We start from the raw sequence: 26,863 nt of genomic DNA, 5'->3' as shown, positions 1-26,863 counted from the left end.
GGCTGAAAGAGGGGCGCATGGCATGAAAGATGGGGGAAGAAGGATGAAAAAAATATTTTTGATGTAGTTTTTGTGAGGTTGCTGTTGCAAGGGGCACTGGATGGAGTGGGTGGTGGTTTATGGTGCTGTGCAGATCCCCTCACACAACCCTTTCTGCCCCCTGGCAGCTTGCTGCCTTAGGCAACTGCCTGCTTTGCCTGAGCCTACAGCCCATGGGGTTAATGCGTGTGACAATCTGGTAACTCTCACTTGTTTATCTTTCTCTGGATTTATCACCTTTAACGTCTTGCAAGCACGCAGCAGATTCCTGAGAGAAACAGCTGGAATAAAAACAGCCATGAGAACAAAAGTTATAAGACAAGCGTTGCTTCATTGAAATGTGGTTCCATTACCTGTGTATGTGATGGTGGAAGGCCTTTTCTGCCATAGATGCCAACCAGAGCGGCCTTTCCTAAGGACACATTGAATTTCAGATGCACTGGGTGGTCGATGAACACCTGAGATCTCCAAAAGATACCAGGAGGGATCTTCTGTGTGGCTCGCCTGCCAACATCGATTTCTCCAGAGTCTATAAAACTGTCGTCTGGAAAGAAACTACTGGGCTTTCCTGCCAAAACACAGGAACAAAAATCTCGGATTAGCCTTAGATCCTAGAAGTAATCCAACCGTACTGGTATCTCTGACACTGATCTTGAGAAACAGACTATTAGTGTCCTGAGGTCTTCAGAGTGCTTTGTGTGGCCAATCCTTACGATATGAGAGGAAAACTGGCAGGGTTATTCTTGGCTTCAGTAACTGTTTTGTTTGAAAACAGGAATACGGGAAGAGCAACCTGGAGAAAAATGACCCTTTGTTCAAAGCATAACATTAGAGCTTGTGTAATTACATTACATAAAAATAAATCGTCTTGCATTATAACACAAATGAAAATGAGTTCACTGATGGAGAAGAGACATCATTACATTAGCAGAGAGAAGGGAAGTAACAGTGAGGTAGGCACGTGTCACAGAATGGGATGGCAGTGTGGAGAAGAGCAGCATGAAGGGATGCCTGAGAGGGGAAAGGAAAATGTTTCTCTGTTAAATTAATGCTGGAAAGCAGTATCCATATTTCAAATTTGTTCATCAGTCCAGAAAAGGCTAAAGCTAAAAAGGACTGAGTAAAAAGATGATGGAAATCATACCCTGCACGTCAGTAATATCTACTAAGAAACTTGATAGGTTTTAATTAGGTTTCAATACAATCTGTGAAGTGTGTTAGGATTATCCATCTTCCTTTAGCAGCCAAACAAATGGAGGCATCTGTTTTCTGAAGCAACCACCAGACTGGGGAGCCTGAGCATGTGGATGGCAATCAGCACTCGTCGTAACATCTGAGGGAGTCAGCAGGGAGCTCAGCATCCCTGGAAAACAAGGCTGAGGAACTCCAGGTTAGGCACCCACACACTCACAGTTCTCAGAATTGGTGGCTGCTTCGAGAAAACCTCAACCCCACGGAAGCCCAGGGAGTATGGACAAAATGCACACTGAAATCCCCAAATGCTGTCTGGCCTTTGCCATAACCAGTGGCCACGCAGCTTCACCTGCAGTGCAGAAAGAAGACGACAGCAACTGCTTAACAAACAGCCTTTAAGGACACTTGTACTTGATGAAATTAAAAAAAAAAAAAAAAAAGAAAAAGATTTTGGCTTTAGTAAGGAGAACATCATATCACCATCAAGGTCGAATTATTAAATTTAGAAATCCAAATCGATTTGTTATCTCGGTGCCATTACACCTCAGTACTCTGTGTTTCACAGATCAAACAATTCTGATAAAATGAGAAGAAAACTTTCAGGAACATGCAGTATTTTGCAGGAAAATCAAATTATGAGAATTTTTCTTCCAGAACCTACATGTGGGAAACAGGATATATGAAATAAAAGTATCTTTTTCTACTTAAAATGAGTTAAAGTAAAATAGTCTTAGAATTTACTTGCCATATTGAAAAGGTGATTGGTATAACAACCTCTCATTTTACTGTTTTAACATTTCCTTTAAAAATTAAACTTCTCCATATGTCATCCCAATGCAAACTCTCCAGGAGAGACAGAAGTAAACTGTTAGCTGTCTCTCCAAAATCCAGCTATAAATTATATGCATATTGACCATTAACAAGAGGAGTATCTGACGACATTTCTTTGTAGACAGGAGATCTTTCCAATTTTCTATTGTATAAAACATTTTAGAAGAACTTTTGGTCCAAATAAGGCTAATCCCTGATTAGCTAATTCAAGTTTACAACTGCTGATGTACATTGTTGGAGTGGGGCTTGATGGCATGTTTCATTTCTGTGCTGCCTTGTGGCTGAAGTTTTATGCATACCACCACAGTCTCGAAAACAGTGGATGCCTGTTCATAGGAAAAAGCTACTGGTTATTTTATAAGACTCTCATTTATCTTTGTTCATCAAATTCAAATAAATACGAGGGGGAAATCTGCTGACTTTTTATCCTTTTTTAGTCAAAGTGTATATTAATAGAGATAATCAGAAGCAGCTTAGGTAAATGGACATTGTTACCGAATTGTTTGTGCTAAAAGAGTACAGCTGGACAATGGAAATCAGCTAGCTTGATTCCAAAGGGGATTGCTTTATAAAAAGGATTGTTAATATTTATTTGGCATCCTAAAAATTACTTTTCGCACTGTTGGGATTAAAGGAAACGGTTCCCATGTCTTCATGAAAAGTTTCTTATGCCATTCTTGTAGGGTGAAAAGATTCAGGTTTCTATTAAAAAGACCTAAAGACGTCACCTGTTGGGGCTCAGATGAAGGATTTATTTTTCTGATTGCTACCGACACGTTTTATAGATTCATAGAAATTCAGATGAAAATCTAAAGTATTTGATATGCGCCCTGATTGTTCATTAATAAAGACTGCACAGCGGAGTGAATCGGGGGAGGTGAGAATTTAATATGATGGATGGTGCTGTGCACGAGAGAGCCTGGAGAAATTGAGCACAGTGTGTATTCTGCCCGTACAGGCAGCAATTGCTCAAGCAAGAAAAACACTTGTGTGATTGAAAAAGACAATTTCACATAAATAATTGTTTGTACATGCAATTACAAAGCTTCTATCTCCTCTTGGTGGGCTGTTGTAAGGCTGAAAAGGCGACGTGAGCCGGACTGTGCTGTGCAGCCAGCAGCTGGAGGTACCCTGATGCAGAACTGCTCGCCACCAGGCTGAAGTCAATCCCAGCTTTGCCAGGTTTAACCTACAGTAGGATCAGGCCCTACAAATTGGATTCTTCATAAAGAAAGTACAATAAGAAAGCAATTTCAGCTTCTAATCAGAAATTAGGTTTTAATCAGAATATTTGACTACTTAAAATTAACTTCAGGTCTGAATCCTTAATTGGGCTGTCAATTACTTTGCTCTTTCCATGCATTACCTTGAACTTTTTAGTTGCCGTAGCAACTCTTCCTAATTTATTTGGTTATCAAAATGAACCATTTCGTTTCGGCCCCTGCTGAATCTGCTGGTATTTTCGATACCAAGGTACCCTGACTCATCAAAACACTTAAGAACACACTCGTATTCCTCTGACTTCAATCACAGTTAACTACACGCTTAAATGTAAGCATGTGATTAAGTGCTTTGCTAAACAGGGATGGGCTTAAACACCCGTAAATGCTGTGCTAGAGCAAAGCCACAGATGAGAACTGGCAAGGTGTTGGTAATGATTCATTCTGATCAGCTGTATGACTATTCCAGACCGTTTCAGTGTGATCAGGAGCACTTTCAAATATGGTTTCATCTATTTTTTTAAAAATAGATTCCAATCACATTAATTCTGGTTGAGAACAGCAGCCACGCAACACTGCTAGCCCAGAACTGGTTGCACAGTTGCTCGATGGGGAAAGAGCTGCATTGTAAGGCTGGATGTCATTAGTCCTGCAAGAAACATCTTGTCCTGGTGTGGTTTTCCTTAGTCAGGACAAGATATTCTCCTCTAAACCTACGGATTCCCAAACATCTGTGTCAAGCACAAACTTGAGGGGGCTTCTGATGAAACTCCTAGGGTAATTTCCAGATTTCTTTTTTTAAGCAGAGCGTTTTGGCAGCAATCAAAACTTCAATTGACAGCACTAAGCATGGCTGAAAAAGAAATCAAGTGGAGGTCTTTGATTTGGATGGCAGTCTTAGATAAATACTTTCGTTCGTTTTCATTTTGACTTTTAAAAGGAAGTGGACAGATCAAAACTACATGTTCCAAAACCAAAACATATGGCAAGTTAGAGGGGGAAAAAAAAAGGATCTGTCTCAAGTATTTTTGAACACAACATATGATATCTGCAGCTTGCTCCCCTGTCTAGTCAGGTTTGCTGAGAATAACTCTCTTGGTTGATTTTTCCTTGCAGAACGTTGATGTCAGCCGTCAGTTGCTAGTAAATACACTGTTTTAGGGAACACACATAATTAGGGCTTTTATTTGGACTGATAAAGGCAGATAAGCTCTTAAAGAAAAAAAAAAAAAAGACTAGAATTAATTTAAATTAAATAGATAAACATAAGCTCTCTGCCAAAGTCTAGGGAACTTTGGAAACTTTTGAATTCAATGAGTTGCCAGAACAGTAGCAAATCTCTGACTCCAAAACCTTCTTCCCCCAAAATAAATACCAAAAAAAAGCCAAAGACTTAAATTTTATGGGAATCTGTTAGCCTTCTATAAAGCAGCTCAGCACACAAACAAAACAGCTTTCCGAGCATTTGAATTGCAGAACAGCTTTCTGAATCTTTCAGCTCCTCATTCCTCCAAGTTTTGGGAGGGATAAAACACCTGCCCTTGCAGGGTTTACGGGTAATTTTGGCAGTGCTGCTTCCATACAGAGCACAGGAAGATGTCAAGCTGCTGGACTGACAAACCATCAGCTGCTTCCAATTTCAGTTAAATCCGCGAGCTGCCAGCACCACGACACTTTGAGGAGAGCAGGACTTCCATCTGGCCAGCTTAGCAAAGAGATGTCCAGCCAGGGAATGCCAGTACCCACTGGTTCTTTGGTCCTCAAAACATTTGGCACATGGTGGCAATGAATAGGCAAAACCAAATGTTTCTGTTGGATCCACTGCTCCAGGAGTCTTTTAATTTTCAAGACGTTTTGTCTCCATGAAAATAGGCGTTTGAGGCAGGGTTTTCATGATGGACATCTGTAGCCTTAGAGATAGGGTGCAGAGTTCCACCTTGAGAATGCTTGAGATGTGTTGTGGGGATTGTACACACTTTTATCGCATCAGTGAATATCAGAAGGGTATGAAACTCAGACACATAGGGAAACAAGACTGACGACGACTAGTTCTAGACGTGAAAGACTGGAGAAAGCACCTGACAATGGCAGCATTGAGGGTAATGGAACATGAGATTGGGTGGCTGGAGTTCAGAGGCAGACAGAAGACTCACGACATGGACACACACCAACCGTACCTTCACTGGTTCCTTTGCCTTTCCTGTCAGGTAACTCTAACCCTGTGCCCCCCGAAGGATATAAGGAGACGTCCGTTGGCACTGGCCAACTGCTGGCCGTGTCTTCCGTGATTTCATACATCTGCCCTTCCATCGGCTGCAGGTGCCAGTTTAGGCCAAACAGGTGCATGGCTGTGGTGAGCAATGAGAAAAGTCATCTTTTTCTGCCTGGGAGAGATTCAGAACTTGTAGCAGGGGAACTTCCTAAACCCTCAGTCCACTGGCCTATTGGTGGTCATTGTTTTAGGGCAAAAATAGGTTTTGTGTGGTTAGCCAGCCCCTACTGATTCTACCGTGCCGATTCCTTAAGTCTTTACCCCCACTAAGCCTTTACCCCCATTTTAACTAGTTTTGGATCACCTCTACCGATCCAGTGGAACCACACCTGATCCATTCTCACAGAGGGAATAACTGGGCACCATGTTTCAGAAAATTCCCAAAGCTGGGGTGACGATGTGGTGAACGTGAAAATACAAGGGGTATTATATATTTCTCAGCATACCAATAGATCCTAGGAAATTGCTCTTTGGTTTGCTTTGCTGTAGTCTATGCTTTGACTACACAATATGCTTTTTGTGTAGGTTATTTTTTTTCTTTTTAAACCAACAATTAAACACACAAGCCCCTCTGACAGTTTTTCCTGAGTAAGACCAAGAAAATCTTAAGACAATTTTAGATCAGTCTTGAGCAGATCCCTTTGTGCTCAGCACCAGGAATGCAACATGACCACAAGTGAGCACTCCTCAGTACAATTTGGCTTCCCCTACCCAGACCAAAGATACATCCTGGAGGTTTGAACACCAGGAGCACCGTCTACATTTGTGTGACACCAGGACATAGCTCTCTCTAGGTTTCTTGGCCACACAAAGTCATCCAGTGTGCCCATGAATCTATCTCAAGCCATTACATAAAGACAGGTGAAGTTAAGGAACAAGACAGAATACTTAAAAAGCAAACACATGTATGTGGGGTATGGAAAATATTATGCTTACACAACTAATGCTTGCCCCTTGAAAATAGAAAGCAAAACAACGTGGCTTTCCGTATCAGTTCTTCCTTCCCCAACATAAACATTTCATATTCAATCAGGATCCAGTTTAGCTCCAGGCTCTCTGCAGCTAAATGATCTGATATTTGCTACACTTGGAATGACATTTCTTTTCTAAGGGAGTGCCTTGATATTTTACTCTACAATTTCTCCAAGAAAGTGTGCAGTGGCACTAGAATCACAGCCATTTAGCATAAACAAAAAGAGTCAAAAGCAGTGTGGAAATAAGAGCATTTCCATTTTATATAGCTCTCATTTTGTTCACAAAGATACATCTGAGCTTGGCAAACACTGTCAGGGACAAGTGGCTAGTTTATTTAAACCTGTGCATCAGGAACAATCTTTTCAAGATGATTGAAAAGTAATCTGAGTAGTTCTCCAAAAAATGGCATGTTTAGGCAATTTAGCAAAATCAGTGACTTTTTTCCACTTCAGTCTCAATTAGGTCATCTATCATTTACTAACATGAATAAACTTGTCTTTGCACTAACACAACATCACAAAACAAGGAGAGCAAACGTCTCGTTTTACCATGTAAACTGGGCCTGGGATTGTTAACAAAGTCTGGATCATTAGGAAAGAAAATACTCTCCTAAAACCCCCAAGCAGCAAGGGAAGTCTCCCAGGGAGCTGGCCACAGCCCAAATGTGTTTATCCAAGTACACGTACCCAGCAGGAATACTACCAGCACAACTGGTTGTGCACCCAGCACACTTCGGGCAGTGGCCAACATTTGGATCTGAAGGGAGAATATTTGGCAGAGATACAGTGCAAGGGAAGAGAAGAAATCAGACTAGGAGCAAGGAATTTGTATCAAGAGTTTGGCATTGCTACGTTTGCATAGTATTTTTGTTCTTATATGGCCCTCATCCTCACCAGGCCGCCTGGACACGTGTTCACAGCCTTTAACCTCATAAAACCTCATCAGGTGGGAATCTGTTACTTCTGCTTCACAGAAAGCAAAAAGAGAAGTATGTCGGATTAGAGGACTGACTCAGTTCACTTCTCTGGACTTTCAAAGTGTGTTAGTTCCCTTAGCTTACTCTGTGCTCATAGGTTCACGAGCCATACAGGTGTTGCATGCACTCCTCCTCCAGCAGCTTTTGCGTAAGCCCAGTACCAGATGCTGCCTGAACACGCCGTCCAGACTGGACCCCTGCAGGGACCAGAGTGTTCCCCAGATGCTGCAGAGCTCTTAGTGTGGGTTAACCACACGGGTGTTTGTAGTCAGAGGAGAATGAAACCTGTCTTCTTCACTCCTCCAAACCTAGGCAGTCCTTGACTGCAAGCAGTCCAGATGCCTCTGCTGACCTACGTGCTTAATTCCAACTCCATCTATCAGATACCTTCAGATTACAATGACCTACACAAGCTCATACAGGCATCGTTGGCTCAGGCATGAATTGAGCCATTGGCTTTTCCACAAGACCATTTGACATGCTCTGTCTTTTGGCTATCACAGCTTAAGTGCCTCCTGTCCTCAGTAGGAATTTGTTGCTTGTACATCTTTCTTTACTGCATGAAAATGAAGGTGAAGAAGTCAGCAGTGTTTTGGCTGCAGAGGGAAGGCTATGAGCATTTCCTCCAGGCATGCAAAAAGCATTAAAAACACTTGAGAGGAAATGTCTTAGGAAGAGAAAATCGTGCTTCAGTCAAAGGACAGCGCTCGCTGTCTGGAAGTGCTGTGACTTTTCTGCGTATTATCCATCTGCCTGAGCAAGTGAATCATGGTGCCAGGTCACCATTCATCCCTAAATGTTTGCAAAGTATCTTACAGCGTCCCAGTCTAGAAAATAGGACAGAATTACAGGTAACATAGCTGCTGCCTCTGTTATCACACACAGATAAAGGTATCTATGTTATCAGACAGGCCTGCATTAACATGTCAACTTTTGTCTTTGGTTAATAGATTTTTCTGAAGCAAAAAGCTTCTCATGTACCTCAATCCCAACATCACACACACGCCTTATGAGTTGTATGCACACCATGCATACAAAAGGGCAAAAATCTGAGAAACAGAGAGCTATTTGAACAGTATTTGCTTACTAAGTGGCTTTAAAAAAATCCAGAAAACAATGCAAAAGCTTACACTTCATGCTCCATTAAGACTTTCTAATTTGATGTTTCCAAACAATATAAAAACCTCTAAATATTCACAACCGTAAGACAAATAGCACATAATTTCTGCTGCAGGTGAGTAATAACCACAAAAGCCTTTCAGAAACTCGAACAAGAAGTCCAATTTGCTTTGGAAACACACCCTGGTGCTATGTGTGTTACTAGGAAATCACCCAGCTAAGTATTTATCATTGCTATCTACCAAATACCAGCAGTATCTGATTTGCAAGCTGATGAAAGATTCAGTCTTCTCCCCTAAGTGCCATACTCATGCTAAAAAGTCAAGCAGTAACAGCAGTGGATGCTTTGGCTCTCTAAATCTCAGTGGGATGTGCAAAACTGTTGATGCACACAGTTGCTTAAAGGTTTTAGGACAGCACAGATCAACCTTGTTCTCTGCTAAATTGATGCAAAGTTCTTTCGTGTGGGGAAAAAAAAAAAAGACCATAATCAAGGAAAAACCCTGGAACTATGGATGAGAAACACAGTCGCATACTTTGAAGTGTTAATGTTCCTAAAAGCAAAGTAAGGCTGTAAAAATAGTTTGTGATTCCTGATGCTCTCAGTCTCCAGGTCAATTGAACCCACTGCTGACATTTTCTCTTTGGCTTTTTTTTTTTTTCTCTGCTCAGCTAGATATAAGATGTGGAAGTGCCTTCCTAAAAGCCCCCATGTCCTCCCTCTTCCTTCCCCACCATGACGCTCAGTAGATATTCAGATATTGAAGGCTCCCCCTGTATTAAAAGAGCACGCTGCAATTAACAATCATTACAGCGTACCCTTTTGTAAAATACCATGTAGCTTTCACTGCCTGGGAAGCCTCCTGACATGCTCTTTGCAGAAGCTTTAGTTACATTCCCCATGGCTAATAAAACTCTTTTGTCTGCCTTCCCTTGAAATGGAAACAATACTTCGGGGAAACCCCGCGTGTGTGCTCTCTGGGCCGTTTCAGCACCAACAATTCGGATGATGTGGTAAAGGCATCTGGGACATCTGGCTCATTATGCTCGTGTTTTGACATCGAGCACGCTTGCACACTTTTAATGATGGCTGCACGCTAGCAAAAAGTGCCCCGAACTTTGCTGAATGGGAAACAGAGTTTTCTGTGGCAGAATAAAGTCCTCAGCCCTGCGGCGTCTCTCGCTGCCTTCTTGGTGGGCAAAAGAAGGGAGTCAAACTCCACGGTCCTTTTAGGGTTTGATGGCTCTGCTGAGCTCAGCAATTCAGCCACGGCAAGGTGATGGGGCTATTCATTTGCTGGACCCAGATTCGCTTGAGCAAAGCAAATTTACAAACAGCTTTAGCATGAGACGAGCTATTTAACCACCCAAATAAATCAAAGTTCACGCTGGTGGCACCAAGTACTCAGGATCATGAGTCTTCAGGCTTTAACACATTATTTGCTTCAGCATCACATTATTCCTACTCTGCAGCAGTTTGTGGAGGCCATAAGCAACATTAGCTGATGCTGTTAAGCCAAATAAAGAGGAAATTTATTTTCAAAGTTTGCTCTCAAGAAACCCCGGCTTTGGGGTGTCTCTGTATTATTGCCACTTGCTTATGACACAGCGAAAGCCTGAAGTCAAAACTTCTTACTCAGCAGAGAGCAGAACAAAGAAACTGGAAGAGCATTTTGGGTGAAAACAGACAAAGATAATAATTCACATGGTCAACAAAATGGACATTATTTGGGACGGGTTGATGGAGCGAAGGAGTTCGCCGAGAGAGGCAGATGATTGTGATAGATCACGGGGAGAAGAAAAGACAAGACGTGCTTACTGAAGCATATGAGACCCCCAGAAACCACACCAGTCAGCAAAAAAAAAAACCTGAAAAACACACTGCTTGCCCTTTATTAGCTTGTTGCTTTGCCCAAAGCTGCACACTAAGTGTAATAAATAACCAAACCAATCAATTACGATGTTTGAAATTAAGGCTATGGCCGAAGCCACCAGCTGCTTCTGTAGTGTTTGCTAAATGCATTCTCACAGGCTCTGCTGCTGCCTCCTCTCCTGTCCTCCCCGAGCTATGTCCTGAAGTTACTGCTGCTGCCTTAGCGATTCCTCACCCAGCCGAAGCTCCTCGGGAAGCTAATGAATGAAGAAAATAGCAATTGTTTTACGGTCTTGCTCTGAATGGTGAAAAAAAAAGTTTCTCTGAATGGGAGCTCAACAAAAGCAAGGAGTGAATCAGCAGCAGCATGAGCGTGGTGCACAGCCTGGATTTACATGGAGCCCAGAGGGCAGTCAGGCGAGACAGAAAGTCTTTGGGGCTTCTAATCTGAAATAAAACAAGCCAGAGGAGTGCTGCTGGTAGGAAGAACGGTTTTCCAAAGCCCCCCCAGTGCAGGATGGGGCAAAGAAAGTTGGAAAAGACGGTGTAAGAAGCACGGATGCCATAATGAACAAGAATAAAAATGGAAAAGAAAAAGGAGAAGGGTGAGAAAAATACAGGTTGGAAACCAAGAAAAAGAGGGAAGATTCGGAGAGAGCAAAGGAAAGCAAAGAAAAAAAAAAGAAAAAAAAAAGGAAAAACAGCTGGAGCTCAGTGAGTGGTTAAGAAGATATTTTAAACAGTTTGTTTCTTCGCTCCCCTCTCGTTTGTGGAATCAAGCATGAGATACGCAGTGCTTACACATCTCTCTTTAACCTCCAGGTTCAACAATCAGTCTTATAATAACACACTTTCTAAAATGAGACCTGAGTTACACTTTTTCTCCTAATTGAAAAAAAAAAAAAAAAAAAAAAAGCTGAATTCCTCCACTGAATTACTCAGGGCTAATTTTGACTCAAGTAAATGTATTGCTTTCACTCCTGTCTCTGGAATAAACTTGACTGTAATTATCTGGATAACTGTCTCTCTACACTGAAATTATATGATTTCTGTAGAAGTGGGAGAATTGACTGTTGCAGAATTAATCATATTTTTGTGACATTCAATGTTATGAAAAGGAGCCTTTCAGCATGAAATAATCACTGGTTTGTCAATCTTCAATAAATCAAGGAAGAGGCACGCAAGATTAAGGAGAATGGAAGCGGCAAAACAAACATTAGAGAAAGAAAACAACCAGTTTGTTTTTCTCTTACGTTGCTGTTTCTGTTTCCGTGCTGTACAATGTTTCCGTGGCCTGGTGTGGCAGGCCATGCCAACAGGGCAGGAACAAGGACCAAAGTGGCTCCTGTGGCCCTTCTGGTGTCAAAAGGGGGTAAGAAAAGCCAGACTGGATGTGGTGTATCATACCTGCTCTCCTTGCTTGTAGGGCCAAGTCAGGCCCCACGTGGGGTTCATCTACAGGCCTGGGGGTCTGAATCTGCGGTAATTTAATGTCCAAGTACTAAACAAGCTCTCAGACTTGGAATTGAAGTTCAGTATCCTGACTGCAGACCCCAGTGGTCTGTAATATCATGAATTCACACCTTTTCCCTGTAAATACCTGGTCACTGAGCCAGATGCTGCGGGACAAAGAGACAGAGGCTCTTGCATGGAGTTTTGTGGCTACCTTGGGACCTTTGCACAACTCTCTGCGACATTACCAGCATCTGGAGTTATTTCCTACGGCTAAATGCCCTCCTTTCACAGCTTAAAGCACTTATTTATGGAATGGAAAACCCGACTTCAGAAATCACCCCCTGCCCAGATGAAGGTGAACCTGCCCACCATGTGGGAGAAGAGATCCCCTCACACAGCCCAGCTGAACCCAGGCCTGGAAATGCAAAATTAAGAGGCCTTGAAGAACAGAGCCCCAAGGACAGATCAAATTGTGTGTTGTTGAAGCGAAGACACAGCCTGTGGCTGGGAGGTCCCACGCCTCTGCTTCCTGCCCTGTTGGTTTATTTGTCACAGGGCAATCATTTAGAAAAATAAAACCAAACGAGACAAAGGGGGACGTTTAGGGTAATGCCCTTTATTGTAAGCTCCCCGGCTGGCCCCTTCCCTGATCGCTTGGTGATCCAGCTCCAGTCAGAAAAAAAGGTTTCCAAACCTTCATCGGCTGGGGATAGAGACACTCTGTTAGGCCAGGCTGCAAATTCTTCATGCTGAGAAATGGAGAACCCTTACTGCCGCCTGTCCCTGGCTGAAGGGAGTAGGATGAAGGATTTAGGTGCTAAACAGAGAGATAATTGTCTCTTTTTTTTATATTGCTTGGCCATTCCTCTATATTCAGAGCTCAAACCATGAAAGCACCAGAAGGAAACCTGGGTGTCCTCCTTCCCCCAGCCAGAATCACCACCTGCAAAGAAGGAATTCAAACGACTGAGAGCTTCCTACCTCTTAAAACGATGCCACCAGAGTAGGGCCTACCTCTCAGGGAAACAAAGCATGGTGTTAATCACCTAAATTCCTGGCTGCAAAGGCATTCACTTGCTTTGATTTGACACACACCATTTATTCTCTGACCCCTCCTCACTGAAGAGCTGTATCAAAGATTTCCAAGACAGAAGCAGATGGTCTACCAAATAGTATTAGTCGCTTCTTAGGAGAACACTTTATATTTTAATTCAGTCCTCAATTGCTCTTAATAGGGAAGGAAAAAAAGCTTCCAGCTGAAGCATCACATTTCTTTGAAACCTTCAAGGAAGTGACTAGGAGGAAGACATGTTATAAAATGAAGCAGTTAAACTCAATGTTTGTTCGATGCAAAGAGTCAGCACTTCCTATTCAATGTCTTCCTAATTACCCCTGGGGATCAAAGACTTTCAAGTGATTGCCTGTCCATTCAGACTGCTAATAGATGATCGCTGGCCCCTCCAGTGCTCTAGTAGCTTGCTGGATGCTTCTCATCTCCTACAGGGAAGAAAACTGCAATTTTAAATGCTTAGCATATTTTTATAGGGTATTTTTAGGAGGATTTTTTAAAGTGTCAACCTATAGGGAAAAAAAAATGACATAAAGGTGTTGTGGCTTATCCGAGGTGCTGCCTGCTTAAATACAACCTGTAATTTCCTTTGCCATTGTGAAAGCAGAATAAGAAGTTGAAGGATGGATCTCAGCAACATTTTGCTGCTATTAGGCAGCTTACTGCACCAAAGCAGCTTATTCCAGCCCTCACCGCTCTAGTAAATTTGGTGTTAGACGTGCTCAGCCCTTTCTCACTAAAATAATATTTTCCCTTCTAGATACCCTTTCTGGCAGAGCCCATATTACTATAAATATTACTGAGACATTTCTTCGCGATCAAAGTCAATTATAAGATGGTCCCACTGTACCTCTAAATGGAGTTTTAATTTGTGTATATAATATTAGAAATAATGGTTTTCCCATTGGGCTACTCACTTCAATTAGAGAAATGAGGACAGGCAGCCCTACCAGAGGGCCTCCTGCCTTGCTTTGCAAGTACTGAAATTCTGGGCTAGCCTGTTGTGGACAGTATAATTTTACAAACACCATTTCATTACGCGCTTATAAACCATGAGACCCTGTTTAAAAGGGTGTAATTTACGTAGGTAAATCGACAACCTCTCCCATGCTTCCTTCCTTATTAGCTCTGCCAGATATCGTGAGAAAACCTGCTTTTCCAAATTAATATAATAGGTTGCTTAAAGTCCAAAAAGTATAGTTTTGTGGCTTCAAAATCGCAATCTGTCACCTGCACCCCAGCATATGAGGTGGGATGAGAGGTTACATTTAGTATCCCAGCTTAGGGGCTGAGATTGAAGCATTCATGTAGAGTTTGATGAGTGAACAGATCTGTCAGGTAGCTTGTCGGCTCATCAATCCTCCTGAATTTTATTCTGAAGATGAGTCAAATGAGTTGAGAGTGCTGCTTATGGTTTAATCCTAAAATCAGCTGAAAACTGCATTAGTCACCGTGCAGGCTGAAATAGCACTGGAGCCCCCGTTGGGCTGTGCTAGGTGATGTAAGGAAAATGAACAACACGACAGTCTCTGAATCCCTCGATACCCAAAGCAGAGGTTTAACGTAAGCTGTACTTAGCTCGAGTGAATCCAGTGACTTCAAGAGTGTGATGGAGGTGCTTTAAATGAAGCACAAATTTACACATTTTGTAGATCGAGGCAGAGAGTGCTCATGAGCATCATCAAACCTGAGCCCTAAAGCTGAATCTGGTTGGCTTGGTGGCTTTTTGAAGAGATCTGAAAAAAAATTATCTGCACATGTGTTGAGGGGTATCTTCTTGTTTTAACTGCTTTGGCCATGACAAATACGTGGGTATGTTTAAAGCAGGCTAACAAGCTTTTAATTTAGTTTCTAATTTTCTTTACATGAACTTGAAAAAGAAGCAGATTGTTCCAACAGTTCATTTGGAGAGGGATTTTTTTTTCTCCTGTACAAAAGCTCAGCAAATGGATACAAATGTACAGTCTGAGAAAGCTGATAAAGTGGGTGACACAGCACAATTAATGACACTAGATTTTTTTATTTATTTTTTTCTGCCCAGACACCATGGGCAAAACCCAGCCCAGTACTTTGAGGTACTATAAATCTAAGTGAATGGTTCAGATCAGTGTGAAAAGCTCTCTCAGTAACGAAACTTAACGCAACCCGATGATGTGTTCCCTTGGACTTCGAACTAAATCCAGCACATAGATTAAGGCAAGTGCTGGCAAGTGCAACCCACAGCGCTCTCTTAAAAGGCCCACAGCCATCTTTATATTTAATTACACCTAAAAAAAGCATTTACTAAAGAAACTCAAAGTTCGCCAAGTCAAGCGCTCTGAAGTGCGCGAAGAACAGAATTAAGATTGCGTGTGTGATTTTAGATCAGCTCCTGGATGCATATGTACCCTGTAATAGCCTTTAATTCTCTCATCACAGGCTATTTCTTTTTTCCACTGGCCCAGTGCTGAGCAGAACAATTGCACAGAGATTGCCACTCAACCCTGGCAACTCCGGCATTGTAGCACGTTCAATTGCTTTCTAGGGATGCCATATGTGCAGCCTGGTTGGTAGCAGTAGGAGGGGGTTGGAAAGGGGAAAGAATACACTCAGTGCAGACAATTTTGCTACAGTACTCTAAATAGGTCCCTCCTGAGCATGTGTGAACTCAGATTTTCTAGTTTTATGGCAGCCAACTCTGTGCGGACCAGGAATGTGATAAAGCACACACTATTGTTTGTTCTGTCTAATAGAAGGAGCTGTCACCATTCGCTGCTACCTCTACTCTTCTGCGATGAGAACACAGAATAACTGGAGGTCCAAGGGCAAAATTTTGTGTAATTCGATGACTGTGTTGGCAGTGGAGGTCCAGAACCTGTCTTCCATAAATCTGTTTAGGATCTGTTTGCTTGTGATCACTTTGGCCATGTTCATTTCGCCTCATCCTTAAACGCAAGTGTACCAATGTTCTTGGTCAGGGACATCATGCTCTGCCTTGACCCTTCATCCTCAAAACAACATTGATACTAGAGAATTAAATACTACCAAGAAATATTGCCAAGAAGGAACTTGGGAGTCCATAGAATTAATTTGTTAGAATGCACTCGGCCATGAATTTGGTTCTGCTCAGCCAGCACCTGAATTCCTGTGCAGAGGAATCCTAGCTAGGAAGGAGCAGAAATCGTTCTCTATAGATCTCTTTGGCTGAGACCATCCACGAGAGGTCAGGAGAACAGAAATGGACCCAGTCTGGACCAGCTGGATGCCTGGAATGGTCCCACATACACTTATTTCACAGCCTGGAGTAGACTATGCCCCATTTTGGCTGGAGAAGGTGCACTAATGTAAATAAACTGCTGCTGACCACTGGGATTAATACCACTTGGAATATCATTATGCTTAGATGGACTGTTTTTGTGTTTTTCTTCCACCAAAAGCCCTAGAAAGACCATTTGATGTTTGATTTCATTATATTTTTTACCATAACTGAAAGAAATTCTGCTCCACTGATCATCGAATTAGAGCTCCTTTCTAAGTACACAGTGTAAGCATAGCCATCTTCTCTGCTAACTGCCTTGTTCTGCTTTGCTTTTTAAAGAGCCTCTTTACACAACGAAGCGATGGTACGGTTGTACCAGGCAAGCAAGGTGCGATGCTGCTGCTGTGCTATGTGCTACCGTATCTGGTAACAGCAAACATACGCTGTTCTCATCATCGTCCTAGGCAAAAGCTTCTGACTGCAGTGAGGACAGGAATTTAAGGTATGACAAAATGAAATAAAGAGGAAGGCAAGAAAGGCCGGTGATGGTGGGAGAGTTTATCAGATTTTCATCTAAACAGGGCTTCAGCAACCTCTACCTACCTATTTATTGAGCACTAGATTCTGGTATCTCAAAGCGAACTGTGCAAGTGGCCCTTTCGGAGCTTTTAAGTTTCAGCAGAAGCAGTGATGTTGAAATCTTGTCAGGGAGGCCAAGAACGGGTTGGACATCTTGTTCTGTATGTTAGAGGTCATCTCGTATGTTATCTAGGTGATATACTTAACTGCAACACTTCACTTAGCACTGTAAAGACGTGTACCTACCACATATCTCAGCTTTTTACTGTTTTTACTGCAGGTAAAAACAAACCATGGAGAATGCCTTGCTGCACACATCCGATAGAAATGGATGACCTGGCTGCAGATAAGGGTTCAAAGCCACCTTCCAATTTATGTTAGAAAAGGTTGGGAGAGAAACACTGAAGTATAACTCAGAAATGCTTTTCACTGCCACTGGCATCCCTAACTGAGCTTCCTCTTCTGTCTAGTTACCCACACTAACATGTGGTATTTAAAAAAAATGAAGGAAAGCCCATTACTGGAAACGTTTCTTTCTTTCTCTCTCCACTTAACTGCAATTAAATTACGTTATTTCACACTAATTAGTATGAAATAAAAACACAGACTTGAGGAGAACTCCTTTCAGTAGATATTAAGATCTGTAAAATTGATTTCTTTTCAGTGTCTGTGTGCAAAGGTCAATCTAAGCCGTGAAATGAAGATTATAGCAGCACATCTGTGCCACTGCCATAAAGGCAAGGTCAGCACTTTCAGTGTCAGCACGCTGTTATTTTCTTTTCTGGGGGCTTATGGCAACTATAAAAACTCACTAAAAGCAACTGATAAAAGCTTACAAAAGCTGAGAGCTCGTATCTTGCCATTTACTAAAAAGAGGGGGAAATTAAACTCATCCCTCCTTGCATTAAACATTCTTAAATTTAAGAAGGGATCAGGCAGCTGAAGGGCTAACTGCGGTGTTACGTGACTGATGCCTGGTTTTGTGATGCATTGATGCAAACCTCAGGATCAGACGGAGCCCTCTGGGTATACAGCCTCGGTCCCCTTTCGACCGGTTCCAGACTCAATCATTTTGGTGGTCTGCTTCTAAAAGGAAGCCGTTCTCCCCGAGATCCCACAGTGATGAAAGAGGACCCGACTTTGACAAACGGACCTCTTCATTCAGTGTCAAAATAAAACAATAAGCAGAAATAAAAAAGTAATATATAAGAAAAAAAAAACACACACACAGAACAACAGGGAACCAGGGAGTAATCTATATAAATCTAAGGCCATACAGGAAGTTGATAAAGGACATGAAGAAAAAAAAATCCATGGCCTGAAAGAAGAAAGAACAATAGAACATTTTTAAGCGTATTGAAACCCAGTAAACTAAGCAACAATTTAGCTATTTACTTGATGGAGATGGGGAAATTGTTAATAATGTTTTAATAAAGGCTAAAATGTTCAGTAAGTATTTTTGTTCTGGTTTTTGAAAATAACTGGGATAATGCAATTATTTCACAGGAAATAACTTTTTTTCTTTTTTTTCCAGTCCATTAATAACCGAGAATTATATTAAACTACATCTATTCAAGGACAAACATTTTTAAATCTGCAGGCTCATTTAACATGTACCCAGTAAATGAGACGAGCTAGCAGAGGAGGAATCTGACTCACTGATTAATACTGAACCAGCTACCGAGAGATTAGAACAGGGTTAATGCTGTGCAAATATTTAAGAAGGGAAAAGAAGATGCAAGTCACTTACACTGGGTAGCCTGACATCTATTACAGACAAAATAATGGAAAACATAACACCGAATTCATCCGAGGAAGAATAACGAAAGTGAATGTGTGGGAACTCAGGCCAATTATATTGCTTTTCTGAAAAATAGATCTTAAGAAACACTTACTCATATTTTGACACAATTACAGTTTTGTAAAGCATTTGATTTAATGCGGGATGACTTTCAGACTAAAGAAACAAGCACTTTCCAACAGCAAAAAGTAATATGCAAGTAGCATAGAAAGAAGGAATGTTTTCTGTAATGGGCTTTCTTTCAGTGTTTTTAATTACCAGACATTTGTGTGGGTAACAAGTCATGAGAGTAAGCTCATTTAGGGATGGCAGTGACAGAGGAATATTCCTCAGCTGTCTATAAGTGCTAAAAAATCATCATGATTGGCGAGAAAAACATGAAATGTTAAAATTTCTAGTGAAATTTACCAATTACTAGCTGGCCTGAATAAAAGCCCAGTGTTATTTTCACAGCCCAAAAGAGCAAATGAGATCCTTGCACGGTGAGGCTGGGAAACAACGATCTGAAGTAGATATGTGATTTGTCTGTGTTAAAATGGTGGGTTAAGGAGCTGAGTTTACCAGCCTGCGGTGTCCTAAGAGGTCAGACTACATGATTGAATAGCATTTATGGCTTTTAACACTACCAATTACGAAAAAATGTTAAAGGAAAATTAAGGTAATCTTCCTACTTCTTCTCACTTCCTATAAACACCGAACCAGTTTGTAAAAGATGCAGTACTTGAACATGCTCTATATCAGGGGAGACTCTGGAGGAGTGCTAACTGCTTTGCAAAGCAGAAATTCTGCTGCTGAGCTTCAGAATGTGTTGCCATCCAATGCCACCTACATTTTAATACTTCTTATTTTTATACCTATCCCACTTGGCACACTGGGCAGCTCTAGTAAAATTAGAGTGTTTATATTACGTTCTACTATCTTTTTCCAGTAATATTTTCTGGCAGCATCTCTCAATAGTGTTTGCACCATTGCATATTTCTCCTATCTCAACATTTTTAATGTCAGCTTGCAGATCTTATCTAGGTTGAAACAGTGAATGTTCTTTAATGGAGTTTCTATGGTAAGTTTTTTACCACCCACCTGAATGAATTGATCTTCACAAGCACAGCTTTAAAGTAGGATCTTGTACCTTTATAACCCATATTTTAAAGCTGTAGTTAAATCTCTTGTACTTCCTTTCCTCTGAACTTTAAAGCTGACAGTGGCTGCTATCCAAAGACCCAGAGCAGAATCCAAACCAAAAAAAGATGCACACAGTCCTCTAATAATACAAACAGCTTTTCCTGACTTTGCAGATGATGGAAAACAAGATGGGAGTTATAATTAATACCACCATGCACCTAAAGCTGCAATGAAAGACACCAAAACAGAGTCTGAAATCGTGCATTTAAAGACAAGCTGAAAGCTGCCCTTGACAGCATCTCTCCAAGTGGCCGAGACTCATCTCATGTCTTAGCTTACCTGAGATAATTTGGAGCTCATCACCAGAACAGGCAGTGGGATCATTCAGAACTGGATGGAAGGTCAGCACCTCTCTTGAAGTATTTTGTCTTTAACCATATCAATCTCCACAATCAGGAATATATAAAAATACAGAGAGACTTTTCTAGGCATGGTCCAACTCCTGTTGCAGACACCAGGATCAATGCCCTCGACTGACTGCATCTGAACCAGTGCTAAAGTAAACGGAGTTGCTCCAGGTTAAGAAGAGCATGTTCAAGAGAAGAATAAGGCCCACATTTCCCAAATGTCACTGTGTATAAGGAGTTAAAAAAGGTTTCTATGACTGCATCAATGAGACATGATCAGATGGTATGTTAATCTCCTTCAAAATGGAAAACTGGAGAGAAAGAGCTAGATGTCATTTAAATTGTAAGACTCTTAGTGAGGGGCTGGCACTAAGCGTGCTCGTATGCATTTGGCACAGCCAAAGTCAGCTTTAACCTAAAAAAAAAAAAAAAAGCCACAAATTCAGGCACTACTAGATAACATAAAAATGACAGTGCTCGGTTGTGATGGCGGTCCCTCTCAACCGGTATCCTGAGATGTTGAGTCTTACAAACATCTACTGTACATAAAATATATTGCTGATGGTACCACAGCACTTCTCAAAATGGATTTCACAGTTTTTGTAGATGAAGGGTGAAATGAAGAAAATGAGACCTGAAGTTACCAAGCGTGCAGAAGCTTGTGGAATATGTGAAAGAACCAAAAAAGGACCTGGAAGCTCTTCTTTTGGTGGCAGATTGACTTCATAGTGTAAAGGCTTTGCTAGAACAGATTGTTGAACTACCATTTCTGCATTTTATTTAAGATAAGATGGAAGTGGAAAACACTGAAAAATCCCTGTGAATCAAAAGAACAAATGGCAACAGTAGCAAAACAGAACTTAATCTGGGATCAGAAAAGAAATCTGAAAGCAGAAAATGAAAGAAACTTGTTGGTATGGTAATAAAATGCTTTATATTTTAAGTTGAATAAAAAACCTTACTATCAAGGCATACAAATAGAATAAATATAGCCCAATTTTAAGAATTAAGCAGTAGCAACTTTTCCTACTGATCTCAAGTGGCATGTGAACACCACAGTAATTGCTATGTTACACATCCACAGCTAACCAGTTAGATAGCTAAGAGCTTTGGAGAGCTGCTTTAAATTGGGTTTACTACATATCATCAAAGAATCAGAGAGAAACTCAGCTGAAGTTAGCTTTCAGGGTGATCTTCAGACAACGAAAGGAAAGGCACTTTATAAACACATCATAGCTCTAGCACCGTTTTACTGTCAAAGCATTTTGCCTATAGCAAGCAATGCTGTTCTTGAAGGGAAGCTGCGTCTGTACGGAGTTCAGACGAGAGGAGACCTGACTCCAATCAAGCAAATGGCTGTTTTGGCTTCATAATGTGTTTTCCAGCCCTAACTTTAATTTAAATCAAATGTCCATCTTTCTTGCTGTTCATGCAATGCAACCGCAACACATGCTTAAGTATAGGAAAATTGCAAGCGCCTAACTACATCAAATCGTGCTCCCATCTCGTCTGGAATGTACATCAGGCAGAGGATAATACCTTCTGTTTCAGAAGAAAGAAACTATTCTCCATCACTAATTCATTTAGAAACTGTTCCGCGGATCTAGCCAAACAGCTGCTGGGCATGGAGATCTGGACAATCAAACAGGTCTTTTCTATTTCTGAACTCAGAAATCTTCCTCCCAAGCAAAGCAGAAATGTCAGAGACTCCTTACAGAGCTGTGTTATCAGGCCTGGCATCCACCAGGTACAGAAAGTGCAGACAAAGTATTCAGATAGCAACACACCTCATGGTATTATCTCTGTCTCTAAATTGTCCCTCCAAGGCAGAGCTCCGTACCATACAGACGCCTTCCCATCCCAGCAAAAGCCAGGAATTTTTTCCTCGTTTGAATGTCGATAGAAGGGACAAATCCTAAAATGGATGATTTAATTTTAAAGCGATGTCTCTTCCCGACCTCCTGGAACAGCAAATTTGCAGGTCAGTTACAAGCTGCTTAAAGAGGCCTTTCATTTCAGTGGCTCCAGCGGGGCCGTCCCTGCCGTTTTAATGTTACAGCCCCGACCTGCCACTGCTTTTCTCTTTGCTGTTCTCACCCCACGAGGCAAGTGACTGTAGAGCTCCTGGGATTTGCAGAAACTGTGTGTGCACCAAACCTCAACGTGTATTGTTGCTGCCGCCGTACCGTGTGTCTCTGAATATTTGAAAAGGTGGCAACAAGTCAATCAAAAAGTGGTTAATTCAAATGAAAACCCACTTCTGGTGCTTAATACATTCTGTTATATTTTGTTTGTCATTATCTTTCAAGACCAGTGACTCAGACCTGCAAAAGCGTCAAGCTTGATCACCACGTTGACATGATACCAGCCGCTCAGTTTCCAGGGACTTCTGTTTATTCCTTCTCTCCTCTTTGAAAAAGCCCAGCAAGATTAGTGAACCTCAGACTATTAAAAATATATATATCTAAGTAAAAACGCACATGGAAAATAAGGAGGTGATTGGTTGCATCCAGCCCCTCCAGCTCACATCCAGAGGGACCTGGACAAGAGGTGGGGCTGTGTGAACCTGATGAAGTTCAAAAGGACAAGTTCAAGGTCCTGCCCAAATCCCAAGCCCAAATCCGGGCTGGGCAGAGAATGGCTGGAGAGCAGCCCTGAGGAGAGGGACCTGGGGGTGGTTTGGGGTGAGAAGCTGGACACTGCTGTGGGGCCAGGCTGAGAGAGCTGGGGGTGGTGGGCCTGGGGAAGAGAAGGCCCCGGGAAGACCTTACAGAGGCATTCCAGTACCTAAATGGGGCCTAGAGGAAAGCTGGGGAGGGACTCTTGGTCAGGGCTGGGGGGACAGGACGAGGGGCAGCGGCTGGAGCCTGGCAGGGGGGAGGCTTCGGGGAGGCCTTGGGAAGAAATTCTGCCCTCTGAGGGCGCTGAGGGCCTGGCCCAGGCTGCCCAGAGGAGCTGGGGGTGCCCCAGCCCTGGCAGTGCCCAAGGCCCAAGTCTGACTGGGGCTGGGGGCAGCCTGGGCTGGGGGGACACGTCCCTGCCCATGGCAAGGGGTGGAATTAGGGGGGCTTTAAGTTCCCTTCCAACCCAAACCTTTTTATGATTCTATGTAAAAGTCTTAAAAATACAGAAACTCTGGCTTTCAGCCTTAAACAAACGATTTAGCAAGTGTTTCAGATGAATTTAAAAGATGAACTGTCTTCAGCAAAGAAACTGAGAAACAACCAAATGCCTCGTTGTTTACATGCAGCTCTGCCTGCCTCAGATGGCCACCCATGACAGTTGTGCCTGAGCATCTGTCACACAAAAAGGATTGGCATGAGCAGAATTCTGGAAGCCCTTGCTCCGTTCCCTTGTATAGATAGGTAAGGACTTCAATGGGTGATTTTTAATATTTATACAGAGGATTGGATATGTATGATTCTGTGAAGCCCTAGACATTAATCTGAAGTATTTCCATGAACTGATCAGTGTATAAAGAAAAAAAAAAAGAGGAAAATCTATACCACTGCCATGGGACCAGAGAGGGGCTGGGGGCTCCTCCTTGGGGATCTCCAGCAGCTGCCTGGATGTGGGGCTGGGCCCCCTGCTCGGGGTGGCCCTGCTGGAGCAGGGCTGGCACCACAGGGACCCGCAGCTGCCCGACACCACCAGCCACTCCATGATCCTGGGATCCTGTGACCTGACCCAAAGTCCATGCAGTTGAATGGAAGTGTCCCCAGTGACCTCAGTTTGCTTTTCAGGATGAAAATGGTCATTGGCAAGTAATGTTCCTAACATTGATAGGGTGTTATATAGGTTAGCCCTTCCTGCTTGTGATCAGTTGTACCTTACCACTCAGATGGTCCCTGGGGCATCAAAAAGAGCAAGATACTGCTTAATTGAGAAAAGGTATTTGTAAGAAAATGCAACTAAGCAAAAACAGGGGGAAAAAATACTGTAGGAAAAACAACCACTTGTTTTGCAAACAGACCAGGTTATTTAAAGAATGAATCAGTTCAGTAAATAACTGTGTAGTTTTTATCTGAATGCAAAACATCTAAGCTTAACTTAGTGAAAGCACAAACATTTTGACTCCCTGATTCTTTTTTTTTCCTTTTGGGCTAGGTGATACAATTCTCATCTGCAACTTGACAGGATGTAGAAAATAATTACAAATGAAAAGGTTATTCATAATTTTTAAATGAGTTAATTAGTAAACCCCGCCAGAGTCACTCATTACAGTAATTAATAATTGATTATACTTGAAATTAAACACAATTTTTCATCAAAATCTAATTAAATATCTGCCTTTTTGCTTGTTGATTAGAACGCTGGGTCTGGTAGAGACAACCTTTGTTAAATATGTTTATGCTGAATTGAACCATTGAATTTGATTTTTAATAATTGATAGTTCCTTTAGAAATTAGTAATTATGACCCATAATTACAGCAGTTCAACCTGATCAGCATTTCTGGCACCTCGCCAGCCAGCCACGGAGCCTAGCGGATGCCACAGGATTCATCTGAATGGGGAAAAAAAGGGAGAGTACTCAATGGACCTACCTTCCAGCTACATTAAGCTGTGGTTTTTAAAAGCCTGATCTTTCCAGAACTCTGAAAAAGGGGTTTGAGCAGGGGAACAGCGAGCGGCAAACCACCAAACTCTTCTTAATCTATCAAACGGCACGTACATCCTCCGTCAGAATGAACAGGCACCGCTGTTCTGAGTTACAATACTCCTCTGACACACTGAGATAATGTCCAGAGGAACCATGTTCTGGGCACGGGGAGAATACCAGACAAATGAGAAAGGCGAGTCCAAATGTACATAGCAAATGATGAAAATTGACTGCATATTCCATCAAACTGCTGCTGATTTAATGTTGGTTAATTAATCATTTCTGCTCCTCTTACGGAAGGCATGAAAGTGACCAAAGTATGATACAAGGCAGGAGTGGAGAAGTATCAGTCATTAAGGAAGTGTACATAAAAGGAGCACAGTAAAAGCAATCCTTTGTGGTAGTGCTAATTACACTCATGTGAAATGAAAGCAGAAATCTTTCGATCCAGGCTAAGATTTGTAATTCTAACCACAACCTTTTATAGATCATTAGTGCACAGGAAGCCACTATGAAATCAAAAAGACTCATTTGCGCCATGAGACCCGGGCATTGTTACCTATGATCACATCTCCAAGTGTCTGACAACTCGAGTTTGCACCGCTGACAGCTTACAAGAGGAGTGGAGGAACGGACCTTTCTAAGACATTTGTAAGACAAATATCAGCTCTGACTGAGGAAAAGTAACATTAACACCCCAAGTTTACGGAAGGCAAAATACAATTTTCACTTCTAACATTTCAATTACTTTCATAATGAAGGCTGACAGCCCATAAATTCAGATCATGCACAGCTCAAGAAAAAAAAAATGCTTCTCCACCCAAATAGCAAATTGTCCCCAATCCCCCCTACTTAAACAGGCTCTGTTGGACCACAAGCTAAACTCAGTCCTTCCCTATTCCTTCACGCAACCCTGAGAATTTCAGCATAGTTGCTTAAATGAATGGGAAGTGTCATGAAAAGGTAGAATAAAATGTGTTAGGATTTGGGTTCTGACCCTGTCAGTCAATGGCAGAGAATTCCCACTGACCTGGATGCGGCCGTGGTTAGGACATGCACCTCACTGCCTGCTTGAATCAGAATTTTCTGGTTGGTTTTAGACAACCTGGTGGGTTTGTCTCACTCCAGTTATGCTTTTCTCTGCAGAAAGCGAGCAGTCCGCTCGGTTTAAAGGGAGGACAACGTATGACTTACACTCTGCTAAGCCCTTCTGGCTCCGTTATGCGTGTTAGGTCAAATATTGCTCCCTGCCATAGCACTTCAACCTCAATTAAGTCAGCAGAGGCCTTATCTCCCCATTACCGCGTATCATGAGTTTGACCCTCTGGTTCCCAAGCGTTTGCATCAGGTGTGAATTTGTAGAGAAAGGAAAGAAAAGCAGAAAAAAAAAAAAAAAGGAAAATAAAACCAGAAATAGGCTTACCTATGAAATACGCCAGGAGGATCACCAGTGTGACTGAGATGACAATGGCACTCAGGGCTGCGCATTTCCAGTTACAGTACTTATAGGGTTTCTTCAGGTTAAAGGCAGGCCTAGAGAAGGTACTTCTAGGAAGGGGCCTAGGGGGAGGTGAGTACACAGTGCTGGACGTCAGGGGATATCCCGGCGACGTGGTACAAAAAAGGGGAGAAGTGCCTCCAGGTTTAAACAGGAAGTGCCTGAGGGAAGAAAGACCGACAGCAAGTGATTCCTCACACAAATCGAAGCAGCAGGGGGGGAGAAAGTGGGGTGAGAGGATGGCGACTGCTGCCAGGACGAGGAGAGCAGCTCCACATAACGCTGGCTAAAGACACGGGCGGCATGCACGGAAGAGAAGAATAAAAACCAACGGCAAGTCACACAGAGTAAAGGAAAACCAAACCGAACGAACGATTGAAAAAAAAAATAAAAAACAAAACAAAACCCAGCGCCAGCAATGCCACGGAGAACCCTTCAAGGGCGGGAGCCCCCCTCTGTGGAAAAGCTGGCGTTGGGGTGACACGGAAACCCCAAGCAGAGCTACGACAGACTGGTGGCACGGGCAGCTCCCGCTCCTGGCTGGAAGGCAACAGCAGCGTAGGTTGTAGTAAGGAAAAAGGGGACTTCACCAATT

The 26,863-nt window shown here is 42.3% G+C and overlaps 1 protein-coding gene across 17 annotated transcripts in view; it reads right to left on the bottom strand.

Moving 5' to 3' along the window:
- TENM4 (teneurin transmembrane protein 4) overlaps positions 1–26,863 on the bottom strand; it is a 1,639,674-nt gene that overhangs the window by 175,836 nt on the left and 1,436,975 nt on the right. For all 17 annotated transcript variants that reach the window (XM_072032862.1, XM_072032864.1, XM_072032863.1 and 14 more), the window contains 3 exons: positions 26,194–26,429; positions 5,462–5,632; positions 393–607 (listed from right to left, as the gene is read on the bottom strand). In XM_072032862.1, coding sequence (XP_071888963.1) covers positions 393–607; positions 5,462–5,632; positions 26,194–26,429 — 622 coding nt within the window. The remainder of the gene's footprint in view (positions 1–392; positions 608–5,461; positions 5,633–26,193; positions 26,430–26,863) is intronic.

The sequence above is a fragment of the Anas platyrhynchos genome, chromosome 1 (assembly GCF_047663525.1).
Source record: "Anas platyrhynchos isolate ZD024472 breed Pekin duck chromosome 1, IASCAAS_PekinDuck_T2T, whole genome shotgun sequence".
Taxonomy (NCBI): Eukaryota; Metazoa; Chordata; class Aves; order Anseriformes; family Anatidae; genus Anas; species Anas platyrhynchos.
The sequence above is the reverse complement of the archived record's forward strand: the minus strand, read 5'-3'. Positions and strand labels throughout refer to the sequence as shown.